Genomic DNA, 26,034 nt, shown 5'->3' with positions numbered 1-26,034 from the left:
ACAGACACGCCCATAGCCACGCCCCACCGCCACAGATATCTTGGCAGTTTATGGGAAACACTGTACTGGTCACACTTATCATTTCACCATGTACCAAATAAAATAGCTTTGAGGTCGGTAAGCAAAACCAAAATTATTCCATACATTAGGGTGTTTTGAGAAAATGCAAGGATTTTAAGTGCGCCCTATAGTCCGAAAAATACGGTGCATAGACCAGTCTTAAATCATGCTTAGGCTGCTGCCCCCGCGACCCGACCTCGGATAAGCGAAAGAAGATGGATGCATGGAATAAACCTGGGGTGTTCAAACTTTTTGGTCTATTTTATGGTACCGTGTTACATTGTGGAAATTAAATCAGACAGAAAAAAAACTAACAAACTTGTAAGCCACCTGGTGACGTCATTTGTTTAGTTTGTGTGGACTACATGTCAGTTACCTTCCCTATCCAGCCAGTGTTTGCGCTGGCGGTACAACACCAGCTTGTTGTGGACGTACGGCAGCAAGAACTTGACACACCAGCTCTCCACGCCCAGCTTGTTGTCCACCAACACGATGGGACTGCGATTGTAGCGCGCCTCCGGACATGGAATCACACCGATTTCATCGCTGCGGAGAGAAACATTTTAAAAAGTGCATTCAGCTAATAAGCACGTGCTTGACGCCATTGTATACAACAAACTCATTTTAGATCGGAGGCCACATGGAGAACAATCTACTCCCAAGTGGGCCGGACTGGTAAAATCACTGCACGATAACTTAAAAATAAAGACAACTTCAGATTGTTTTTCTTTGTTTTAAAAATAGAACAGGCACATTCTGAAAATGTGCAAATCATAATGTTGTTGTTGTTTTTTACACTTACATGTTGCAGTTAATAGTATTCTACCTTTGTGGTTATTTATACTTTCTGAATAAATTATGTGATAATGTTTATCAGTCAACTCATTGGTGTTAATTTTCTATCTATCAAGATAAAAAAAATAACATCAAAATCAAATTACAGTATGTTATTTATGTAGTTTGCTCATTTTCCTCGACTGGTGCACTAACATGTGGTTTATTAATTTTTTTTTACATTTGTAGCATAATCTACAAAGAATTGCTATTGCGACATCTAGTAGACACATTTAGAACAGCAGTTTCTTTCATAAAATTTTTCATTCTCATTTTTATACTTAGCAAACTCACCCCGCGGGCCGGATAAAACCTGGTCTGGCCCGCGGGCCGTACGTTTGACACCCCTGGTGTACAGTGTAAGGTACATTTAATTGTTTATTCGCAATTGTACATCATTTGACCTTTTATTTGGATGGCGGTGACATGAAACGCTGTCAAGAAGTTCTAAGTAAATACTGTATTTTTCGGACTATAAGTCGCAGTTTTTTTCATAGTTTGGCCGGGGGTGCGACTTATACTCAGGAGCGACTTATGTGTGAAATTATTAACACATTACCCTAAAATATCAAATAATATTATTTAGCTCATTCACGTAAGAGACTAGACGTATAAGATTTAATCGGATTTAGCGATTAGGAGTGACAGATTGTTTGGTAAACGTATAGCATGTTCTATATGTTATAGTTATTTGAATGACTCTTACAATAATATGTTACGTTAACATACCAGGCACGTTCTCAGTTGGTTATTTATGCCTCATATAACGTACACTTATTCAGCCTGTTGTTCACTATTCTTTATTGATTTTAAATTGCCTTTCAAATGTCTATTCTTGGTGTTGGGTTTTATCAAATAAATTTCCCCAAAAAATGCGACTTATACTCCAGTGCGATTTATATATGTTTTTTTCCTTCTTTATTATGCATTTTCGGCCAGTGCGACTTATACTCCGGTGCGACTTATACTCCGAAAAATACGGTAAGTAAATTTCATTTATAAAGCGCTTTTCACAGATGACATCACAAAGCGTTGTACAAAACATAGGTAAAGTAAAACAATTCAATTTAAAACAACAGGGGCAACATCATAAAAAGGATACAAAGTGGATTAAAAATGATAGTTAAAAGGTACAGTACATTAACGAAAAGCTTTACTAAAAAGAGAAGTTTTCAAATGTTTTTTTTTAAAAAGTTTCAACACAGTTAAGATTACGAAGGGACAGGTGAAAATTGTTCCAGAGTCTGGGAGCTACAGCCTGGAAAGCCAGGTCTCCACGGGTTTTAAAACGAGTTTTCGGGATCTTTAGAAGACCCTGGCCTGAAGACCGGAGGCTGCGCCCTGAAGAGTAGGGTCATAGCAAGTCAGTGATGTACTGAGGGGCCCCACCATGCTATGTTAAAATAGCATAGGACTAAAATGTTAAACTCAATGCGGAATTTAACTGGAAGCCAATGAAGACTGGATAAAACGGGGGTGATATGGACTGTTCCGGGTGCACCGGATGTGCGGCGGTGTAGCTCGGTTGGTAGAGTGGCCGTGCCAGCAACTTGAGGGTTCCAGGTTCGATCCCCGCTTCCGCCATCCTAGTCACTGCCGGTGTGTCCTTGGGCAAGACACTTTACCCAGTGCCACCCACACTGGTTTAAATGTAACCTCGATATTGGGTTTCACTATGTAAAAGCGCTTTGAGTCACTAGAGAAAAGCGCTATATAAATATAATTCCCTTCACATTCAAGTCTGGCAGCCGCATTTAGTACCGTCTGAAGTCTCTTTAGCGTTGACTTGTTGAAAAGGGTGACGAGAGAATTGCAATAGTCAACGCGAGACGAAATGAACGCGTGAATGATCATTTCCAGATCCAATTTTGACAGCACATTTCTCACTTTACAAATATTTCTGAGAAGATAAAAACAGTTATTGGTCAGTTGACGACAGGGACCTGATCCAACACAACCCCAAGGTTTCTGAGGCTGCTTTTAACACAGGGCTGGGCAATATATAAATAAATAAATGATAAATGGGTTATACTTGTATAGCGCTTTTCTACCTTCAAGGTACTCAAAGCACTTTGACAGTATTTCCACATTCACCCATTCACACACACATTCACACACTGATGGCGGGAGCTGCCATGCAAGGCGCTAACCAGCACCCATCAGGAGCAAGGGTGAAGTGTCTCGCCCAAGGACACAACGGACGTGACTAGGATGGTAGAAGGTGGGGATTGAACCCCAGTAATCAGCAACCCTCCGATTGCTGGCACGGCCACTCTACCAACTTCGCCACACCGTCCCCGCGGTCAAGTTTGTAAGATATATCGATATAGTTTTAAACAACATATGAATGAAAGAAATATCATAATATCGATATAATTTATTTCACGTTAAATTGACCTAACACCGCTTATTTGTTGTGTTCTTTGTTCTCCCCCGCTTCCCACTCCCTCGGCTACTAAACCCCCCCCTTCCTTCCCCCTTTCAAGACATGCTTGCACGTACAAGAACATCCACGATTGGTTGGTTGTTTACTATGATGAGTCACGATTGGTTGAGATTAGGGCAAAACATTAGGGACAGGCCAATCGGAGGCAAGATAGGGTGGGTCATGGAACCAGGAAGGGAAATCACAACAGACCTCCCAAATGACGACGAGAGGGTCGGAGAAAAGAAGAGGGAATATTCATTTATATATTAAAAAAAACTAGTGGAAGATGGCAGAGGGATTATCTTCTTTAGATGTTTATTTTAGCGATGTAGACCACGTCCAGGAAACCCACAATGTGTCTACTTGGCCACATTTGGACAAATGTGAGCGTCTGGATGTGAAGTGAATTATATTTATATAGCGCTTTTCTCTAGTGACTCAAAGCGCTTTATATAGTGAAACCCAATATCTAAGTTACATTTAAACCAATGTGGGTGGCACTGGGTAAAGTGTCTTGCCCAAGGACACAACGACAGTGACTACGATGGCAGAAGCTGGGATCGAACCTGGAACCCTCAAGTTGCTGGCACGGCCACTCTTCCAACCGAGCCTGGATAAAACATTCATGTGAGTTGTTTACCATGTAAGCCCAAATCAAAACTGGTCTCGAGTTGCCAAGCCGGGCATATTTCGCATGAGAAATGCTGCCAAAAATGTACGCCGAAGGGAGGAAGATCATGGCCGCACAATGAAGTCAAATCACTTACTTGGCGCTGACCAGAACCGTACGTGTGTGACAGTCCATTACATCGTCGACTGGGAATTAAAAAGTGCCTGCCTGCAAATGTATTTTTTTTATTTGCGTTTTTATACATTTTGTATTATTTGCACAGCTATGTTATTTATTTTACGTAGAAAGAAACATTTTCTATTTTATTTATGTTATGTAATTCTGTGCTACTTAAACAGTTTCTTTTACGTGCTGTTAATACTAGAGATGTCCGATAATGGCTTTTTTGCCGATATCCGATATTCCGATATTGTCCAACTCTTAATTACCGATTCCGATATCAACCGATACCGATATATACAGTCGTGGAATTAACACATTATTATGCCTAATTTTGTTGTGATGCCCCGCTGGATGCATTAAACAATATAACAAGGTTTTCCAAAATAAATCAACTCAGGAGCTTTCATTTAAAGCCCATATTAACAACTTGGTCTCTAAGCTTAGGGTAAAGCTTGGTTTCTTTTTTAGAAATAAAAACTGCTTCTCTCTTAAAGTCAGAAAGAAATTGGTGACAGCAACTATCTTGCCTGTAATTGATTATGGAGACGTGCTTTATTTTAGTGCTTCATCTAAATGCCTCCAGTCCTTGGACACTGTTTTTCATTCAGCACTAAGATTTGTTACTGGCTGTCGTAGTCTCACCCACCATTGTCAACTGTATATGAAGTCAGACTTATCTTCATTGAGTGCACGCAGATACACACATTGGCTGACTATCATTTATAAGGCTCTTTTAGGTTTAATACCTCCATACTTGTGTACTCTGTTACAAAGAAAAAGCAGCTCTTATGCGTTACGTTCTAACAATTTGTATGTTTTAACTGTTCCTCATGTACGGACTGAATTTGGCAAAAGAGCTTTTGGCATTGCTGCCCCTATGGCATGGAATGCATTGCAGACGAAACTGAAACTTACAGAACTACTTCCATTTGGAGCCTTCCGTTCTGTCCTGAGGGACAAACAGCGAGGGACGTTTGCACTGTGCCTGTGTTTTTAAAGATGTAAATCTCTGTTGTTTTACAGTTCTCTTATGTATTTTAAAATGTATGTCTTAATGTATTATTTTTGAAACTGCTCTGTGACATGTGCTGTTGACCTCTTGGCCAGGTCACCCTTGTGAAAGAGATCTTGATCTCAATGGGTTTTCTTATCTGGTTAAATAAAGGTTCTATAACTCAAGTTATGGAAAGAAATGCCAACATGGCACTGCCATATTTATTGTTGAAGTCACAAAGTGCATTATTTTTTTTTAACATGCCTCAAAACAGCAGCTTGGAATTTGGGACATGCTCTCCCTGAGACAGCATGAGGAGGTTGAGGTGGGGGAGGGTAGGGGGTAGCAGGGGGTGTATATTGTAGCATCCCGGAAGAGTTAGTGCTGCAAGGGGTTCTGGGTATTTGTTCTGTTGTGTTTATGTTGTGTTACGGTGCGGATGTTCTCCCGAAATGTGTTTGTCATTCTTGTTTGGTGTGGGTTCACAGTGTGGCGCATATTTGTAACAGTGTTAAAGTTGTTTATACGGCTACCCTCAGTGTGACCTGTATGGCTGTTGACCAAGTATGCATGCATTCACTTGTGTGTGTGAAAAGCCGTAGATATTATGTGATTGGACTGGCACGCAAAGGCAGTGCCTTTAAATAATAATAAAAGCTTTATTGCCGCACTGTACGTCTCCCTATGTCCGTGTACCACTACGTACAGCGGCGATATAAAAAGTCTGTTGAAACAGATACCGATAATTACCGAACCGATAATTTCCGATATTACATTTTAAAGCATTTATCGGCCGATAATATCGGCAGCCTGATATTATCGGACATCCCTAATAAATACTTCAATAAAGTTCAACCGAACTAGGGCTGGGCGACATATGGAATATAGTCGATATATCGCGGGTTTGTCTCTGTACGATATAGAAAATGACTACCGTATATCGTGATATTCAAGTATAAGTTCTCACGCAGTTGCTTTTAGCTGCGGGCATTACACTACAGGCGTTTTTCACTCTTTCTTGTCTCTCCTTCCCACAAGAGTGATAAAACAAGCGCACCTTCTTACATACGTCACATACTGTCGCGCGTGCAACGTCGTACGCCCTCGCTGAGCAGACATGTAGCGGCATGGGTGACGTTAGCTGTGATGCTAGCTGTGCGGCGCAAGTGGTAATACGAGAGAAAGAAGGGCCGAATCTGGTAACAAATGAAGGAAGAATAATTCATTCCCAAGAAAAACAGCACGGGGTCCATCGTCTGGCGGTGGTTTGGCTTCACGCGGGAAGATGTTGAACAGACAACCGTAATAAGTCAAGTATGCGGCAAAAGCGTTGCTACAAAAAGTAGCATTAATGGTAATTTGTAGCATCATTTGAAAAGTCACCCGCTAGAGAATGAGGAGTGCTTGAAACTCCGCATGTCAACATCTCTGGCCGGGGCCACACCCACAAAATGCCCAAGCAACCATTTCCACATCAACACCGAATGAAAAAAAAAGTCAACAACAGAAGGAGATAACGTCCGCAGGAATCTACCACATAGCGAAGGACATACACTATTTGATTTCCTATTGTGCAGCTCATTTTTACTGTACAGTTATTGAAATATCTTGTATGACATCATGCACAAAAGTGCACTTTATTTGTTTTAAACTATTGTAGTGGCGTTCTGTACAAAAAGTGCATTTTAATTTAGTGTTGTTTTGATATGTCATCTTAGTGACATCACGCACAAAAGTGCACTAATAGCTTGTTTTAAAATGTCTGACAATCTTGCACTTTCTGTTTTGGAAATGACATGAATGTTTGTGCCACTGCTTAATAACTGTTTAATAAATACACTTTTGCTAAATTGACTTAGTTGTGATTTCCCTCTCTGCATGAAAGTTTAAAATGAGCATATACTAATGCAGTATGAACAAGAATGTTTTTATGTAGACACATAGAATCATCATACTGCTGTGATTATATGCATCTCGTGTTATTTAAGGCTGAGGCAAAATATCGAAATATATATCGTGTATCGTGACATGGCCTAAAAATATTGAGATATTAATAAAAGGCCAAATCGCCCAGCCCTAAACTGAACTCAGCTTTGCTCCTGCTGCCTTTTTAAAACAGCGTCCATTCATGCTACCGTATGTTTTAAGTAGAGAGGTCCGATAATGGCTTTTTTGCCGATATACGATATTCCGATATAGTCCAACTCTTAATTACTGATACCGATATCAACTGATACGATATATACAGTTGTGGAATTAACACATTATTATGCCTAATTTTGTTGTGATGCCCCGCTGGATGCATTAAACAATGTAACAAGGTTTTCCAAAATAAGAGAACAACTTCAACTCAAGTTATGGAAAAAAGTGCCAACTGCCATATTTATTATTGAAGTCACAAAGTGCATTATTTTTTACATGCTCTCCCTGAGAGAGCAATTAGGAGGTTGAGGTGGGCGGGGTTGGGGGGGCGGGGTTTTCTAGGGTTAGCGGGGGTGTATATTGTAGCGTCCCGGAAGAGTTAGTGCTGCAAGGGGTTTTGGGTATTTGTTCTGTTGTGTTTATGTTGTGTTATGGTGCGGATGTTCTCCCGAAATGTGTTTGTCATTCTTGTTTGGTGTGGGTTCACAGTGTGGCGCATATTTGTAACAGTGTTAAAGTTGTTTATACGGCTACCCTCTGTGTGACCTGTATGGCTGTTGACCAAGTATGCCTTGCGAGTTGCATTCACTTGTGTGTGTGTCAAAAGCCGTAGATATTTGGTGATTGGGCCGGCATGCAAAAGCAGTGCCTTTAAGGTTTATTGGCGCTCTGTACTTCTCCCTACGTCCGTGTACACAGCGGCGTTTTAAAAAGTCATACATTTTACTTTTTGAAACAGATACCGATCATTTTGAAACAGATACCGATCATTTCCGATATTACATTTTAAAGCATTTATCGGCCGATAATATCGGACATCCCTAGTTTTAAGCTAGCGTATGTTTAACCATGCCTGCGCCCAAAAATATGCTGCGTTTAAATACAGAAATAGCACCCGTAACTGATGCGGCGCCTTTTAATATGGTGCGCCCTATGGTCGCGAAAATACGGTATAGTGGCTTCGATAACGGGAACCGGTTCTCAAAGAGGGATTCGAATCCACGGAACTGGTTCTTTTCTTATCGAAGCATCGGGAGAACCGGTTTTCGAACATCATCCCTAATTATTAGCGTTTCCGTTTTGTTTGAATTTATCTGGAGGAAATTTGAGGACAACCAGTTTTTAATACCAAAGACTATAAAAATGGGACCCATAACCTCCCTGCTTGGCACTCAGCAACAAAGGGTTGGAGTTGGGGGTTAAATTACCAAAATGATTCCCGGGCGCGGCGCCGCTGCTGCCCACTGCTCCCCAAGGGGATGGGACAAATGCAGAGGACAAATTTCACCACATCTAGTGTGTGTGTGACAATCAGTGGTACTTTAATCTTTAATCTTTAATCTAATACAGGATACGCACTCCAAGAACTCCGATAAAAAGTGAAACTCTGAATCATTGAGGGAGCATAACATTTGAATATCAACTGCATAGAAATGATAAGAAACATTTTTTAAAAACTACTGATCAACCTCCCAAGCGGCATCAGATACAACAAAAATAAAACGGGCCCCAGAACAGAACCCGGGGTCACACCACATGACAGGTTGGACATTACGTCATTGAAAGCAACATTAAAAGTTCTCTCATTTATATAAGAAGTAAACCCCTGGAGGACTGCACCACAATTATTTTATATTTTATTTTATGCTATAAGGAGTTATTTTAGAACACCACGGCATCACAGTAAGAGCTGCGCTGACATTTGGACTCACAACATTCTATTTCATGAGTAAAAAAAATGTTATGCACTACAAGACAGGTGCTAAAAGGTGACAAAGTAGTGACTAGAGCATTTGTTAAGCAGATAAGCAAGTAACGATGCTGACGTCATCAACACTCCAATGTTATGTATCGATGAAAACAGGCAACTTCGTCCATGGTCTAATAGGGCGCCGACTTTTACAGACTAACTGGATGCGGAAGACGTACTTTTGACGACATTTCATAAGAAAAAACACGCTTACATGTTGGGGTTTCTTTTGAAGGCGTTGGTAATATCCTTAACAACTCTCTGGACCAACACATCTTCCTCCGACTCCGCCATTTTGGGTCAACAATGACGTCACACAAGCCAAAGTGTTTCCGGGGCGGAATGAGGCAAACATGACAAACTAGTTCCGGGTCAGAAATGACTTCTATAAAAAGCCTAAATATTTCCGGTTCAGAATGACAACAGCTGCTTGAAATTGTTGAGATTTGTTGAGAGTGCCTTGGTGTTTATGTACATTGACAATATATGTTTTTATGTACATTGCACAAAAGTATGTGTAATTATATAGCATATATAGTGTCAAACATGTATATAAAAGTATGTGTAATTTAAATATACATAGTGTCAAACATGTATATAAATGTATGTGTAATTATAAATATACATAGTGACGAACATGTATATAAAAATATGTGTAATTATATACTATATTATATAGTACATAATTACACATACTTTTATATACATGTTTGACACTATATATAGTCTATATATAGTGTCAAACATGTATATAAAAGTATGTGTAATTATATAGCATATATAGTGTCAAACATGTATGTGTAAAAGTATGTGTGATTATATACTATATACAGTATCAAACATGTGAATAAAAGTACGTGTAATTATAAATATATATAGTGTCAAACATGTGTGTAAAAGTATGTGTAATTATATAGCATATATAGTGTCAAACATGTATGTGTAAAAGTATATGTAATTATATACTATATACAGTATCAAACATGTGAATAAAAGTATGTCTAATTATAAATATATATAGTGTCAAACATGTATATAAAAGTATGTGTTATTATAAATATATGTATAGTGTCAAACATGTATATACAAGTGTGTGTAATTATAAACATGTATATTGTCAAACATGGATATACAAGTATGTGTTATTATAAACATATATAGTGTCAAACATGTATATAAAAGTATGTGTCATTATAAATATATATAGTGTCAAACATGTATATAGAAGTATGTGAAATTATAAATATATATATACAGTATATATAGTGTCAAACATGTATATAAAGGTATGTGTAATTATAAATATGTATAGTGTCAAACATGTGTATGAAAGTATGTGTAATTATATAGCATATATAGTGTCAAACATGTATATAGAAGTATGTGTTATTATAAATATATATATAGTGTCAAACATGTATATAAAAGTATGTGTTATTATAAATATATATAGTGTTTAACATATATATAAAAGTATGTGTAATTATAAGTATATAGAATGTCAAACATGTATATAAAGGTATGTGTTATTATACATATATATAATGTCAAACATGTATATAAAAGTATGTGTAATTTTAAATATATATAGTGTCAAACATGTATATACAAGTATTTGTAATTATAAATATATATATAGTGTCAAACATGTATATACAAGTGTGTGTAATTATAAACATGTATATTGTCAAACATGGATATACAAGTATGTGTTATTATAAACATATATAGTGTCAAACATGTATATAAATGTATGTGTCATTATAAATATATATAGTGTCAAACATGTATATAGAAGTATGTGAAATTATAAATATATATATATACAGTATATATAGTGTTGAACATGTATATAAAGGTATGTGTAATTATAAATATGTATAGTGTCAAACATGTGTATGAAAGTATGTGTAATTATATAGCATATATAGTGTCAAACATGTATATAAAAGTATGTGTTATTATAAATATATATATAGTGTCAAACATGTATATAAAAGTATGTGTTATTATAAATATATATAGTGTTTAACATATATATAAAAGTATGTGTAATTATAAATATATAGAGTGTCAAACATGTATATAAAGGTATGTGTTATTATACATATATAATGTCAAACATGTATATAAAAGTATGTGTAATATTAAATATATATAGTGTCAAACATGTATATACAAGTATTTGTAATTATAAATATACATATTAGTGTCAAACATGTATATGCAAGTATGTGTAATTATAAATATATATAGTGTCAAACATGTATATACAAGTATGTGTTATTATGAATATATATAGTGTCAAACAAGTATATAATAGTATGTTTAATTATAAATATACATAGTGTCAAACATGTATATAAAAGTATGTGTAATTATAAATATAAATTATAAATGACGTCACACAAGCCAAAGTGTTTCCGGGGCGGAATCAGGCAAACATAACAAACTAGCCTGAGGCTTTGCACTTTGTTACATATATATATATATATATATATATATATATATATATATATATATATATATATATATATATATATATATATATATATATATATATATATATATATATATATATATATATATATATATATATATATATATATATATATTGCATTCTATTTTAGTTACTTTATTAAGTTTACAACCCCCTGGTGCTGTTTTGTACTGTTTTTGTACTTGTTTTGATTAACATTATTTCTCAATTGTTTGTAACTGTTGCAATTTATAGATAAATGTTTATAAAAATAAATAAAAAAATAAAAAAACAACAACAACATAACAAATTAGTTCCGGGTCAAAAATGACGCCATACGAGCCTAAATATTTCCGGTTCAGAATGACAACAGCTACTTGACATTGTTGAGATTTGTTGAGAGTGCCTTGGTGTTTATGTACATTGACAATATATGTTTTTATGTACATTGTTCAATAAAAATAAAATCAAAAAAAAATCACAACAGTTACGGAAAGCCGGAATGATCAATCATCCAGTGGCTAAGCTAATACAGCATAACATAATATAGCATATCGCGACTCTTCGATTAAATAAAGTCTAATTTAGACGACAAAGGTGCCTTACATCACAGCACGTAAAGTAAGATGTCATTTACATAACACAACTTTATGAAGATCATTTCAACGTCACTCATTGACAGAAACCTTCAAATAATATTGTGACCACTAGATGGCAATGTTTCCTCACAATCCACATCATGTCATTCAAAATACAAGTTTTTACTAATAACTGTAATATTTTTTTCATTTCATGCATCAAGGTTTTTTTTAAACTTAAGTGGGTCATATGGCTCACGATTAGCACTAAAGAATGAAATCTACGGAATAAACAAAAGCATTGAACGAGTGAGCAGAACACGACGTTCTAAGCTTCTTGCTTTTGTTACCATGACAACTTGACAACAATCACATGTTTACCGCCAAGTGTTTATGCTTGCAATATTGTCGAATCAACATTGCTGCATTGCTTTTACTTTATTCCCTTCCAGTTCAAAATATACTTTTTTAGCATAAAAGATTTCATACTTGACATTTAAATTAGGACTGTAAGGGTGTTAACACATGCGATTAATCACAACAAATGATGGCATTAATCATGTATCGACTCTGATTAATCATGCAATACATTTTGTGTACTTTACCGTAATGGTGGATGCGCACCTCACACCTGTGTTGTTAGACGTCAGTGATCAGCTTACCTGACAGGTGTGCTGTTAGACCTCAGTGATCAGCTGACATGTGTTTGCATTGTGAAATCCTGTGTTTGTATTGTGAAATCGTGTGTTTGTATTGTGAAAGTATGTGTTTGTATTGTGAAAACATGTGTTTGTATTGCGAAATCATGTGTTTCTATTGTGAAATCATGTGTTTCTATTGTGAAATTGTGTGATTGTATTGTGAAAGTATGTCTTTGTATTGTGAAAGTGTGTGTTTGTGTTGTGAAAGTATGTGTTTGTATTTTGAAATCATGTTTTTGTGTTGAAAAGTATATGTTTGTATTGTGAAAGTATGTGCTTGTATTGTAAAAGTATATGTTTGTATTGTGAAAGTATTTGTTGTGAATGCATGTGTTTGTATTGTGAAAATATGTGTTTGTGTTGTGAAATCATGTGTTTGCATTGGGAAATCATGTGTTTGTATTGTGAAATCATGTGTTTGTGTTGTGAAAATATGTGTTTGTGTAGTGAAAATATGTGTTTGTATAGTGAAAATATATGTTTGTGTTGTGAAATCATGTGTTTGCATTGGGAAATCATGTGCTTGTATTGTGAAATCATGTGTTTGTATTGTGAAATAATGTGTTTGTATTAGGAAAATATGTGTTTGTATAGTGAAAATATGTGTTTGTATAGTGAAAATGTGTGTTTGTGTTGTGAAAGCATGTGTTTTTATTGTGAAATCATGTGTTTGTATTGTGAAAAAATGTGTTTGTATTTTGAAATCATGTTTTTGTGTTGAAAACTATGTGTTTGTATTGTGAAAGTATGTGTTTGTATTGTGAAAGTATTTGTTTGTTGTGAATGCATGTGCTTGTATTGTGAATGCATGTGTTTGTATTGTGAAAATATGTTTGTATAGTAAAAATATATGTTTGCATAGTGAAAATATGTGTTTGTGTTGTGAAATCATGTGTTTGCATTGGGAAATCATGTGTTTGAATTGTGAAATCATGTGTTTGTATTGTGAAATCATGTGTTTGTATTGTGAAAATATGTGTTTGTATAGTGAAAATATGTGTTTGTATAGTGAAAATATGTGTTTGTGTTGTGAAATCATGTGTTTGCATTGGGAAATCATGTGTTTGTATTGTGAAATCATGAGTTTGTATTGTGAAATCATGTGTTTGTATTGTGAAATCATGTGTTGTATTGTGAAATCATGTGTTTGTATTGTGAAATCATGTGTTTGTGTTGTGAGATCATGAATTCATCATCACAGCCACATGATGGGACGTGATGGTTCTTGAGTCCATCCCTCATTGTTAGTGTTGGACCAGATGGTTCTTGAGTCCATCCCTCATTGTTAGTGGTGGACCTGATGGTTCTTGAGTCTGTCCCTCATTGTTAGTGTTGGACCAGATGGTTCTTGAGTCTGTCCCTCATTGTTAGTGTTGGACCTGATGGTTCTTGAGTCTGTCCCTCATTGTTAGTGTTGGACCAGATGGTTCTTGAGTCCATCCCTCATTGTTAGTGTTGGACCTGATGGTTCTTGAGTCTGTCCCTCATTGTTAGTGTTGGACCTGATGGTTCTTGAGTCTGCTCCTCATTGTTAGTGTTGGACCTGATGGTTCTTGAGTCTTTCCCTCATTGTTAGTGTTGGACCTGATGGTTTTGAGTCGGTCCCTCATTGTTAGTGTTGGACCTGATGGTTTTGAGTCGGTCCCTCATTGTTAGTGTTGGACCTGATGGTTCTTGAGTCTGTCCCTCATTGTTAGTGTTGGACCTGATGGTTCTTGAGTCTGTCCCTCATTGTTAGTGTTGGACCAGATGGTTCTTGAGTCTGTCCCTCATTGTTAGTGTTGGACCTGATGGTTCTTGAGTCTGTCCCTCATTGTTAGTGTTGGACCAGATGGTTCTTGAGTCTGTCCCTCATTGTTAGTGTTGGACCTGATGGTTCTTGAGTCTGTCCCTCATTGTTAGTGTTGGACCTGATGGTTCTTGAGTCTGTCCCTCATTGTTAGTGTTGGACCAGATGGTTCTTGAGTCCATCCCTCATTGTTAGTGTTGGACCTGATGGTTCTTGAGTCTGTCCCTCATTGTTAGTGTTGGACCTGATGGTTCTTGAGTCTTTCCCTCATTGTTAGTGTTGGACCTTATGGATTTTGAGTCGGTCCCTAATTGTTAGTGGTGGACCAGATGGTTCTTGAGTCTTTCCCTCATTGTTAGTGGTGGACCTGATGGTTCTTGAGTCTTTCCCTCATTGTTAGTGTTGGACCTGATGGTTCTTGAGTCTTTCCCTCATTGTTAGTGTTGGACCTTATGGATTTTGAGTCGGTCCCTCATTTTTAGTGGTGGACCAGATGGTTCTTGAGTCTGTTCCTCATTGTTAGTGGTGGACCTGATGGTTCTTGAGTCTTTCCCTCATTGTTAGTGGTGGACCTGATGGTTCTTGAGTCTTTCCCTCATTGTTAGTGTTGGACCTGATGGTTCTTGAGTCTTTCCCTCATTGTTAGTGTTGGACCTTATGGATTTTGAGTCGGTCCCTCATTTTTAGTGGTGGACCAGATGGTTCTTGAGTCTGTTCCTCATTGTTAGTGGTGAACCAGATGGTTCTTGAATCTGTCCCTCATTGTTAGTGGTGGACCAGATGGTTCTTGAGTCCATCCCTCATTCTCAGTGTTGGACCTGATGGTTCTTGAGTCGGTCCCTCATTGTTAGTGTTGGACCTGATGGTTCTTGAGTCTGTCCCTCATTGTTAGTGTTGGACCTGATGGTTCTTGAGTCTTTCCCTCATTGTTAGTGTTGGACCTGATGGTTTTGAGTCGGTCCCTCGTTGTTAGTGGTGGGCCAGATGGTTCTTGCATGTGCTTGTATTGTGAATGCATGTGTTTGTATTGTGAAAATATGTTTGTATAGTAAAAATATATGTTTGCATAGCGAAAATATGTGTTTGTGTTGTGAAATCATGTGTTTGCATTGGGAAATCATGTGTTTGAATTGTGAAATCATGTGTTTGTATTGTGAAATCATGTGTTTGTATTGTGAAAATATGTGTTTGTATAGTGAAAATATGTGTTTGTGTTGTGAAATCATGTGTTTGCATTGGGAAATCATGTGTTTGTATTGTGAAATCATGAGTTTGTATTGTGAAATCATGTGTTTGTATTGTGAAATCATGTGTTTGTATTGTGAAATCATGTGTTGTATTGTGAAATCATGTGTTTGTATTGTGAAATCATGTGTTTGTGTTGTGAGATCATGAATTCATCATCACAGCCACATGATGGGACGTGATGGTTCTTGAGTCCATCCCTCATTGTTAGTGTTGGACCAGATGGTTCTTGAGTCCATCCCTCATTGTTAGTGGTGGACCTGATGGTTCTTGAGTCTGTCCCTCATTGTTAGTGTTGGACCAGATGGTTCTTGAGTCTGTCCCTCATTGTTAGTGTTGGACCTGATGGTTCTTGAGTCTGTCCCTCATTGTTAGTGTTGGACCAGATGGTTCTTGAGTCCATCCCTCATTGTTAGTGTTGGACCTGATGGTTCTTGAGTCTGTCCCTCATTGTTAGTGTTGGACCTGATGGTTCTTGAGTCTGCTCCTCATTGTTAGTGTTGGACCTGATGGTTCTTGAGTCTTTCCCTCATTGTTAGTGTTGGACCTGATGGTTTTGAGTCGGTCCCTCATTGTTAGTGTTGGACCTGATGGTTCTTGAGTCTGTCCCTCATTGTTAGTGTTGGACCTGATGGTTCTTGAGTCTGTCCCTCATTGTTAGTGTTGGACCAGATGGTTCTTGAGTCTGTCCCTCATTGTTAGTGTTGGACCTGATGGTTCTTGAGTCTGTCCCTCATTGTTAGTGTTGGACCAGATGGTTCTTGAGTCTGTCCCTCATTGTTAGTGTTGGACCTGATGGTTCTTGAGTCTGTCCCTCATTGTTAGTGTTGGACCTGATGGTTCTTGAGTCTGTCCCTCATTGTTAGTGTTGGACCAGATGGTTCTTGAGTCCATCCCTCATTGTTAGTGTTGGACCTGAGGGTTCTTGAGTCTGTCCCTCATTGTTAGTGTTGGACCTGATGGTTCTTGAGTCTTTCCCTCATTGTTAGTGTTGGACCTGATGGTTCTTGAGTCTTTCCCTCATTGTTAGTGTTGGACCTTATGGATTTTGAGTCGGTCCCTCATTGTTAGTGGTGGACCAGATGGTTCTTGAGTCTTTCCCTCATTGTTAGTGGTGGACCTGATGGTTCTTGAGTCTTTCCCTCATTGTTAGTGTTGGACCTGATGGTTCTTGAGTCTTTCCCTCATTGTTAGTGTTGGACCTTATGGATTTTGAGTCGGTCCCTCATTTTTAGTGGTGGACCAGATGGTTCTTGAGTCTGTTCCTCATTGTTAGTGGTGGACCTGATGGTTCTTGAGTCTTTCCCTCATTGTTAGTGGTGGACCTGATGGTTCTTGAGTCTTTCCCTCATTGTTAGTGTTGGACCTGATGGTTCTTGAGTCTTTCCCTCATTGTTAGTGTTGGACCTTATGGATTTTGAGTCGGTCCCTCATTTTTAGTGGTGGACCAGATGGTTCTTGAGTCTGTTCCTCATTGTTAGTGGTGAACCAGATGGTTCTTGAATCTGTCCCTCATTGTTAGTGGTGGACCAGATGGTTCTTGAGTCCATCCCTCATTCTCAGTGTTGGACCTGATGGTTCTTGAGTCGGTCCCTCATTGTTAGTGTTGGACCTGATGGTTCTTGAGTCTGTCCCTCATTGTTAGTGTTGGACCTGATGGTTCTTGAGTCTTTCCCTCATTGTTAGTGTTGGACCTGATGGTTTTGAGTCGGTCCCTCGTTGTTAGTGGTGGGCCAGATGGTTCTTGAGTCTGTCCCTCATTGTTAGTGTTGGACCTGATGGTTCTTGAGTCTTTCCCTCATTGCTAGTGTTGGACCTGATGGTTCTTGAGTCTTTCCCTCATTGTTAGTGTTGGACCTTATGGATTTTGAGTCGGTCCCTCATTGTTAGTGGTGGACCAGATGGTTCTTGAGTCTGTTCCTCATTGTTAGTGGTGGACCTGATGGTTCTTGAGTCTTTCCCTCATTGTTAGTGTTGGACCTGATGGTTCTTGAGTCTTTCCCTCATTGTTAGTGTTGGACCTTATGGATTTTGAGTCGGTCCCTCATTGTTAGTGGTGGACCAGATGGTCCTTGAGTCTGTTCCTCATTGTTAGTGGTGAACCAGATGGTTCTTGAATCTGTCCCTCATTGTTAGTGGTGGACCAGATGGTTCTTGAGTCCATCCCTCATTCTCAGTGTTGGACCTGACGGTTCTTGAGTCGGTCCCTCATTGTTAGTGTTGGACCTGATGGTTTTTGAGTCGGTCCCTCATTGTTAGTGGTGGACCAGATGGTTCTTGAGTCTGTCCCTCAATGTTAGTGGTGGGCCAGATGGTTCTTGAGTACATCCCTCATTCTCAGTGTTGGACCTGATGGTTCTTGATTTGGTCCCTCATTGTTAGTGTTGGACCTGATGGTTTTTGAGTCTGTCCCTCAATGTTAGTGGTGGGCCAGATGGTTCTTGAGTCGGTCCCTCATTGTTAGTGGTACACCAGATGGTTCTTGAGTCTGTTCCTCATTGTTAGTGGTGGACCAGATGGTTCTTGAGTCTGTCCCTCATTGTTAGTGGTGGACCAGATGGTTCTTGAGTCGGTCCCTCATTGTTAGTGGTGGACCAGATGGTTCTTGAGTCGGTCCCTCATTGTTAGTGTTGGACTTGATGGTTTTTGAGTCAGTACCTCACTGCTAGTATTGGACCAGATGGTTCTGGAGTCTGTCCCCCGTTGTTAATATTAAACCAGATGGTTCTTGAGTCTGTCCCTCTGTGGGTTGGTTGCTGGTGGTGGGGCAGGGGCGGTCTTCCCGTCCGGCTGCCCGTGTGGGGTGTGGTCTTTCCCTGACTTGGGGGCTGGCTGTCCCCTGCTTCTCCCGTGCCTTGTCCTCTGCCTGGCGCGTCTGTCTATGGCCTGCTGCTGACCCTGTCTGGGGTTCCTGTCGGTGGCCGGCATGGCTGCGTGGGGCCGGTGGTCCCTTGTTCCCTGGGCACCGCACCTGCTGCTTTGGGTTGGGCTCTCTGGGTGACTGGGGCCGTACTTTGGCCCCCGCACACACTGGGAGACAAATATATTGTACATACAAATTCGCATACATACTCACATACACCCAATTATACATGCATATATACACACATACATATATTCATTCATTCATACATACGCGCACACAAACTTACCCACATGCATACACAAATACAGTACATAAATACACACGCATATTAACTGTACAAACATACAGTACATATACACATACTGTACGTTTGTATCTGCTTTCTTTTGTATTTCACGTTATCACTACATATATATATTGTTGCATTTGAAACAATTGTATTGTTGATAATAGAGGTAATTATTGTTATTATTCATTATCAATAGTGCTATTTGTATCAGTCAAATACAAATAAAGTATCATACACTTCTATTTTTTAAAGTAAATATTTACAGCAGATATAGATAATCTACATCAACAATATGATTTGCCTGAGTGGCTGGACAGGACAAAAAACCCAAAAAGGAATTCATGTTTTTTTAATTGTATTCATAAAATATGCAATCATATTAATGTATTATTTCCTGCCATGCAGAACTGGCATGGATTCACCCATACTGTCCATCAAGTATATACAGAATATACAAAACTATTTACAGTATATGCTGACTGTATATACAGTATGTACAATACTGTATTTACAGTGCATACAGTATATGCTGAATGTATATACAGTATATACAATACTGTATTTACAGTACATGCTGACTGTATATACAGTATATACAATACTGTATTTACAGTATATGCTGACTGTATGTAAAGTATATGCAATACTGTATTTACAGTACATGCTGACTGTATATACAGTATATACAAAACAGTATTTACAGTATACACTGTATATGCCAACTGTAAATACGGTATGAACAATACTGTATTTACAGTATATACAATACTGTATTTACGGTATACATTGTATATGCCGACTATATATACAGTATGTACAATACTGTATTTACAGTTTATACAGTATATGCTGAATGTATATATAGTATATACAATACTGTATTTACAGTGTATGCTGACTGTATATACAGTATATACAATACTGTATTCACAGTATGCATTGTACATGCTGACTATATATACATGATATATATATATATAGTCCCATATATATATACTATATATATGGGACGGTATAGCTCGGTTGGTAGAGCGGCCGTGCCAGCAACTTGAGGGTTGCAGGTTCGATCCCCGCTTCCGCCATCCTAGTCACTGCCGTTGTGTCCTTGGGCAAGACACTTTACCCACCTGCTCCCAGTGCCACCCACACTGGTTTAAATGTAACTTAGATATTGGGTTTCACAATGTAAAGCGCTTTGAGTCACTTGAGAAAAAGCGCTATATAAATGTAATTCACTTCACAATTCACTTCACATATACAGTATGCACATTACTGTATTTACAGTATATACAGTATATGCCGAATGTATATATAGTATATACAATACTGTATTTACAGTGTATGCTGACTGTATATACAGTATATACAATACTGTATTAACAGTATATGCTGACTATATGTATAGTATTTACAATATTGTATTTACAGTATATGCTGACTGTATATACAGTATATACAATACTGTATTTACAATATACACTGTATATACCGACTGTAAATACGGTATGTACAATACTGTATTTACAGTATATACAATACTGTATTTACAGTATATGCTGACTGTATGTATAGTATATAAAATACTGTATTTACAGTATATGCTGACTATATACAGTATGTACAATACTGTATTTACAGTATACTTTGTATATGCTGACTGTATATACGGTATGTACAATACCGTATTTACAGTGTATGCTGACTGCATATATAGTATATACAATACTGTATTTACAATAGATGCTGACTGTATATACATTATATACAATACTATATTTACAGTATATGCTGACTGTATATAAAGTATATACAATACTGTATTTACAATAGATGCTGACTGTATATACATTATATACAATACTATATTTACAGTATGTGCTGACTATATATAAAGTATGTACAATACTGTATTTACAGTATATGCTGACTGTATATACACAGTATAAACAATACTGTATTTACAGTATATACTGAAAGTATATACAGTATGTACTATATTGTATTCATAGTTATTCATCCCAATGTTATTACACAAAAAAAGAATCATGTCACAACGTTAAAAGATTATTTTATTTCCTAAATCCAAGTCCAAAGGTGTCATTTGTCATAACCCCTGAGCACCACAATCCAGTTTTCCCACAATGCACTGGACTCGTCAGCATCAACATTTCAAGTTGCTTATGTCAGCAAATATAAAACTAGCAGCAAAGCTAAACTACAAACAAATTGATCAAGGACATCAATTTATATTCATATAATTTCTGATCATTTTCACACGTGTCAATCTTCCAGTCTCTCCCCAAACACTTGACATATCAGATGTGTAATATTTGCCTGATACTCACAACAAATACACGCTTGAACAGAAATACAAGTATTATTGTTTTCACAAGGAGATGATGCAATGAAAACAACAACTCTCATTGGCTCCTGATACTCAATCAATAACTCTCTTTCTGTCATTATGAACTATAATAATAACGATGATGAATTACACGTCAAATATGTAACGTCAGCATGAAGTAACAGTCTTACACCTGTACCTTTGTGCTACACATGTCATTTTGTGCTACACCTATAACTTTATGTTACACCTGTAACTTTGTGCTACACATGCAACTTTGTTACACCTGTAACTTTGTGCTACACATGCAACTTTGTTACACCTGTAACTTTATGTTACACCTGTAACTTTGTGCTACACATGTAATTTTGTGCTACACCTGTAACTTTGTTACACCTGTAACTTTATGTTACACCTGTAACGTTGTGCTACACATGCAACTTTGTTACACCTGTAACTTTGTGCTACACATGCAACTTTGTTACACCTGTAACTTTATGTTACACCTGTAACTTTGTGCTACACATGTAATTTTGTGCTACACCTGTAACTTTGTTACACCTGTAACTTTATGTTACACCTGTAACGTTGTGCTACACATGCAACTTTGTTACACCTGTAACTTTGAGCTACACCTGTAACTTTGAGCTACACCAGTAACTTTGTGTTACATGCGTAACTTTGTGCTACACCTGTAACTTTATGTTACATTTGTAACGTTGTGCTACACCTGTAACTTTGAGCTACACCTGTAACTTCGTGTTACATGCGTAACTTTGTGCTACACCTGTAACTTTATGTTACCTTTGTAACGTTGTGTTACACCTGTAACTTTGAGCTACACCTGTAACTTTGTGTTACATGCGTAACTTTGTGCTACACCTGTAACTTTATGTTACATTTGTAACGTTGGGCTACACCTGTAACTTTGAGCTACACCTGTAACTTTTTTTTTTTGTCCTGTAACTTTGTGCTACACATGTAACTTTGTGCTACACCTGTAACTTTGTGCTACACCTTTAACTTTATGTTTAACCTGTAACTGTGCTACACCTCTAACTTTGTGCTACACACGTAACGTTATGTTACACTCGTAACTTTGTGTTACACCTGTAATTTTGTGCTACACCTTTAAGTTTATGTTACACCTGTAACTGTGCTACACATGTAACTTCATGTTACACTTGTAACTTTGAGCTACACCTGTAACTTTGTGCTACAGCTGTAAATTTACGATACACCCGTAACTTTGTGCTATACCTGTAATTTTGTGCTACACCTTTAAGTTTATGTTACACCTGTAACTGTGCTACACCTGTAACTTTGTGCTACACCTTTAACTTTGAATACGGCTGTTAGAGAATTGCCATAACATGCTGCCTTTTGGTGTATTATATTAAAGTACAGTTGTACTATATTGCAGTTCAGGTGTACCACATGAAAGTACAGGTGTGCCATATAGCAGTACAGGTGTACTATATGAAAGTACAGGTGTGCCATATAGCAGTACAGGTGTACTATATGAAAGTACAGGTGTGCCATATAGCAGTACAGGTGTACTATATGAAAGTACAGGTTTACCATATAGCAGTACAGCGGTACCACATGGAAGTACAGGTGTACTATATGAAAGTTTAAGTGTACTATATCAGTGATCCCCAACCACCGGGCCACGGCCCGGTACCGGTCCGTGGACCGATTGGTACCGGGCCGCGGCCGCACAAGAAATTAAAAAAAAAAAAATAAAATAAAATAAATTTAAAAAAAAAATTAAATCAGCATAAAAAACACAATATATACATTATATATGAATATAAATCAATACAGTCTGCAGGGATACAGTCCGTAAGCACACATGATTGTATTTCTTTATGAAAAAAAAAATATATATATATATATTTTTTTTACTACCCCTCCACCCCGGTCCGTGGGACAAATTTTCAAGCATTGACCGGTCCGCAAGTGCAAAAAGGTTGGGGACCACTGTACTATATGACAGTACAGGTGTACCATATAGCAGTACAGCGGTACCACATGGAAGTACAGGTGTACTATATGAAAGTACAGGTGTACTATAGAAAAGTACATGAGGTACATCTGGCACGTACTATAAGAAGTGAGTGGATATTTTCACATACAGGATGATATTAATATTGCAGAATTCACGTAAGCTTCCCAAAGATTTGTTCACATTCCAAAAGAATCCAAAGGTTTCATGTTGCTTACACCTTGTTGACATCAAATCATGCAAAACAGATGAAAACAAGTATTTTACGGGTACTCTTCACAATAAAAAGATATATTAATGCATTAGTATAAATGAAACAAGACATTTATGAACAAAGGATTCATTGTTCATCTTTTCAAATAATCCCACCTCTTGAGCTTTCATCTTTGTGCTTCTCTTATCATAATTATTATTATTTGGCATGAATTCACCTTTTAGATGTTTTTTTTCATCATGTTACTTTCATCCAGATCTTTCTTGGAGATTAATAAAGTCGGTCAGATTTATCAGAACACTGAAGGACTGCTTCATGCTCACAGACTTAGATTGCACACTTCCAGTCTGAGAGGACGGTGCAGGATCCAAAGTATTTGCCCTCTACATGAGGGGACATGCCCAGATAAGATGCTGGAACAGAGTGGAGTAGTACAGAATAAAGTAACAAGTACAATTGGTATTGACAGTCATAAGTACAATTAGTATTGACAGTCATAAGTACAATTAGTATTGACAGTCATAGGTAAAATTAGTATTGACAGTTATAAGTACAATTAGTATTGACAGTCATAAGTACAATTAGTATTGACAGTCATAAGTACAATTGGTATTGTCAGTCATAAGTACAATTGGTATAGACAGTCATAAGTACAATTAGTATTGACAGTCATAAGTACAATTGGTATTGTCAGTCATAAGTACAATTGGTATAGACAGTCATAAGTACAATTAATATTGACAGTCATAAGTACAGTTGGTATTGTCAGTCATAAGTACAATTGTATAGACAGTCATAAGTACAATTAGTATTGAGTTATAAATGCAATTGGTATTGACAGTCATAAGTACAACTAGTATTGACAGTCATAAGTACAACTAGTATTGACAGTAATAATTACAATTGATATTGACAGTCATAAGTACAACTAGTATTGACAGTAATAATTACAATTGATATTAACAGTCATAAGTACAATTAGTATTGACAGTAATAATTACAATTGGTATTGACAGTAATAGGTACAATTGGTATTGACAGTCATAAGTACAATTGTTATCGACATAAATCATTAAAATTAGTATTGACATAAATAATTACAATTGGTATTGACAGTCATAAGTACAATTGGTATTGACAGAAATAATTACAATTAGTAATAATAGTAACAAGAACAATTGGTATTGACAGTAATAATTACAATTGGTATTGACAGTCATAAGTACAATTAGTATTGACAGTAATAAGTACAATTAGTATTGACAGTCATAAGTACAATTAGTATTGACAGAAATAATTACAATTAGTATAAATAGTAACAAGTACAATTTGTATTGAAAGTAATAATTACAATTGGTATTGATAGTCATATGTACAATTGGGATTGACAGTAATAATTACAATTGGTATTGACAGTCATAGGTACAATTGGTATCGACAGTCATAAGTACAATTGTTATTGACATAAATAATTACAATTAGTATTGACATAAATAATTACAATTGGTATTAACAGAAATAATTACAATTACAAATAATAGTAACAAGTACAATTGGTATTGACAGTAATAATTACAATTGGTATTGACAGTCATAAGTACAATTGTTATTAACATAACTATTTACAATTGGTATTGACATAAATAATTACAATTGGTATTGACAGTCATAAGTACAATTGGTATTGACAGAAATAATTACAATTAGTAATAATAGTAACAAGTACAATTGGTATTGACAGTCATAAGTACAATTGGTATTGTCAGTCATAAGTACAATTAGTATTGACAGTAATAAGTATAATTGGTATTGACAGTCTGCGATGAGGTGGCGACTTGTCCAGGGTGTACCCCGCCTTCCGCCCGATTGTAGCTGAGATAGGCTCCAGCGCCCCCCGCGACCCCGAAGGGAATAAGCGGTAGAAAATGGATGGATGGATGGATGGTATTGACAGTAATAATTACAATTGGTATTGACAGTCATAAGTACAATTGGTATTGACAGTCATAAGTACAATTAGTATTGACAGTAATAAGTATAATTGGTATTGACAGTAATAATTACAATTGGTATTGACATCCATAAGTACAATTGGTATTGACAGCCATAAGTACAATTAGTATTGACAGTAACAAGTGCAACTAATATTGACAGTCATAAGCACAGCATGGTCCAGATGCATTAACTCTTCTGTTGTGGTACAAAACGTCTAAGAGGAGACACCTCTGCCAACACAACAACGCTTCTTAACAGCTGTCGTTTTGCACCACTATAAAGTGAAACTATTGTTGTCCGGGCATGTCCCCTCTTTTAGAGGATAAATACTTTGGATCCTGCAAAGTCCTCTCAGACCAGATCTGAGAAAGGTTCTCAGTCTGAGCATGAAGTGATGGAACTGTTTAGATGAGAGATGAATGCATTTACTGCTCTGATCAATGATAATATTCACAAAGGTATCTTTACAGTAGTTGTACTTTGCAGACATGTGGACGTACTACATCAAGTATTATATTTACATGA

General features: G+C 37.1%; 1 protein-coding gene across 1 annotated transcript in view; it reads right to left on the bottom strand.

The window, feature by feature from the left end:
- The window catches only part of ptar1 (protein prenyltransferase alpha subunit repeat containing 1), a 37,111-nt gene extending 27,757 nt beyond the window's left edge, over positions 1-9,354 (bottom strand). Inside the window, exons 1-2 of the mRNA XM_062025383.1 lie at positions 9,216-9,354; positions 437-606 (exon numbers count right to left, since the gene is read on the bottom strand). Coding sequence (XP_061881367.1) covers positions 437-606; positions 9,216-9,295 — 250 coding nt within the window. The 5' untranslated portion in view covers positions 9,296-9,354. The remainder of the gene's footprint in view (positions 1-436; positions 607-9,215) is intronic.
- Positions 9,355-26,034: the final 16,680 nt, after the last annotated feature.

The sequence above is a fragment of the Entelurus aequoreus genome, linkage group LG17 (assembly GCF_033978785.1).
Source record: "Entelurus aequoreus isolate RoL-2023_Sb linkage group LG17, RoL_Eaeq_v1.1, whole genome shotgun sequence".
Lineage (NCBI taxonomy): Eukaryota > Metazoa > Chordata > Actinopteri > Syngnathiformes > Syngnathidae > Entelurus > Entelurus aequoreus.
Note: the sequence above shows the minus strand (reverse complement) of the source record. Positions and strands in the feature narration are given on the sequence as shown.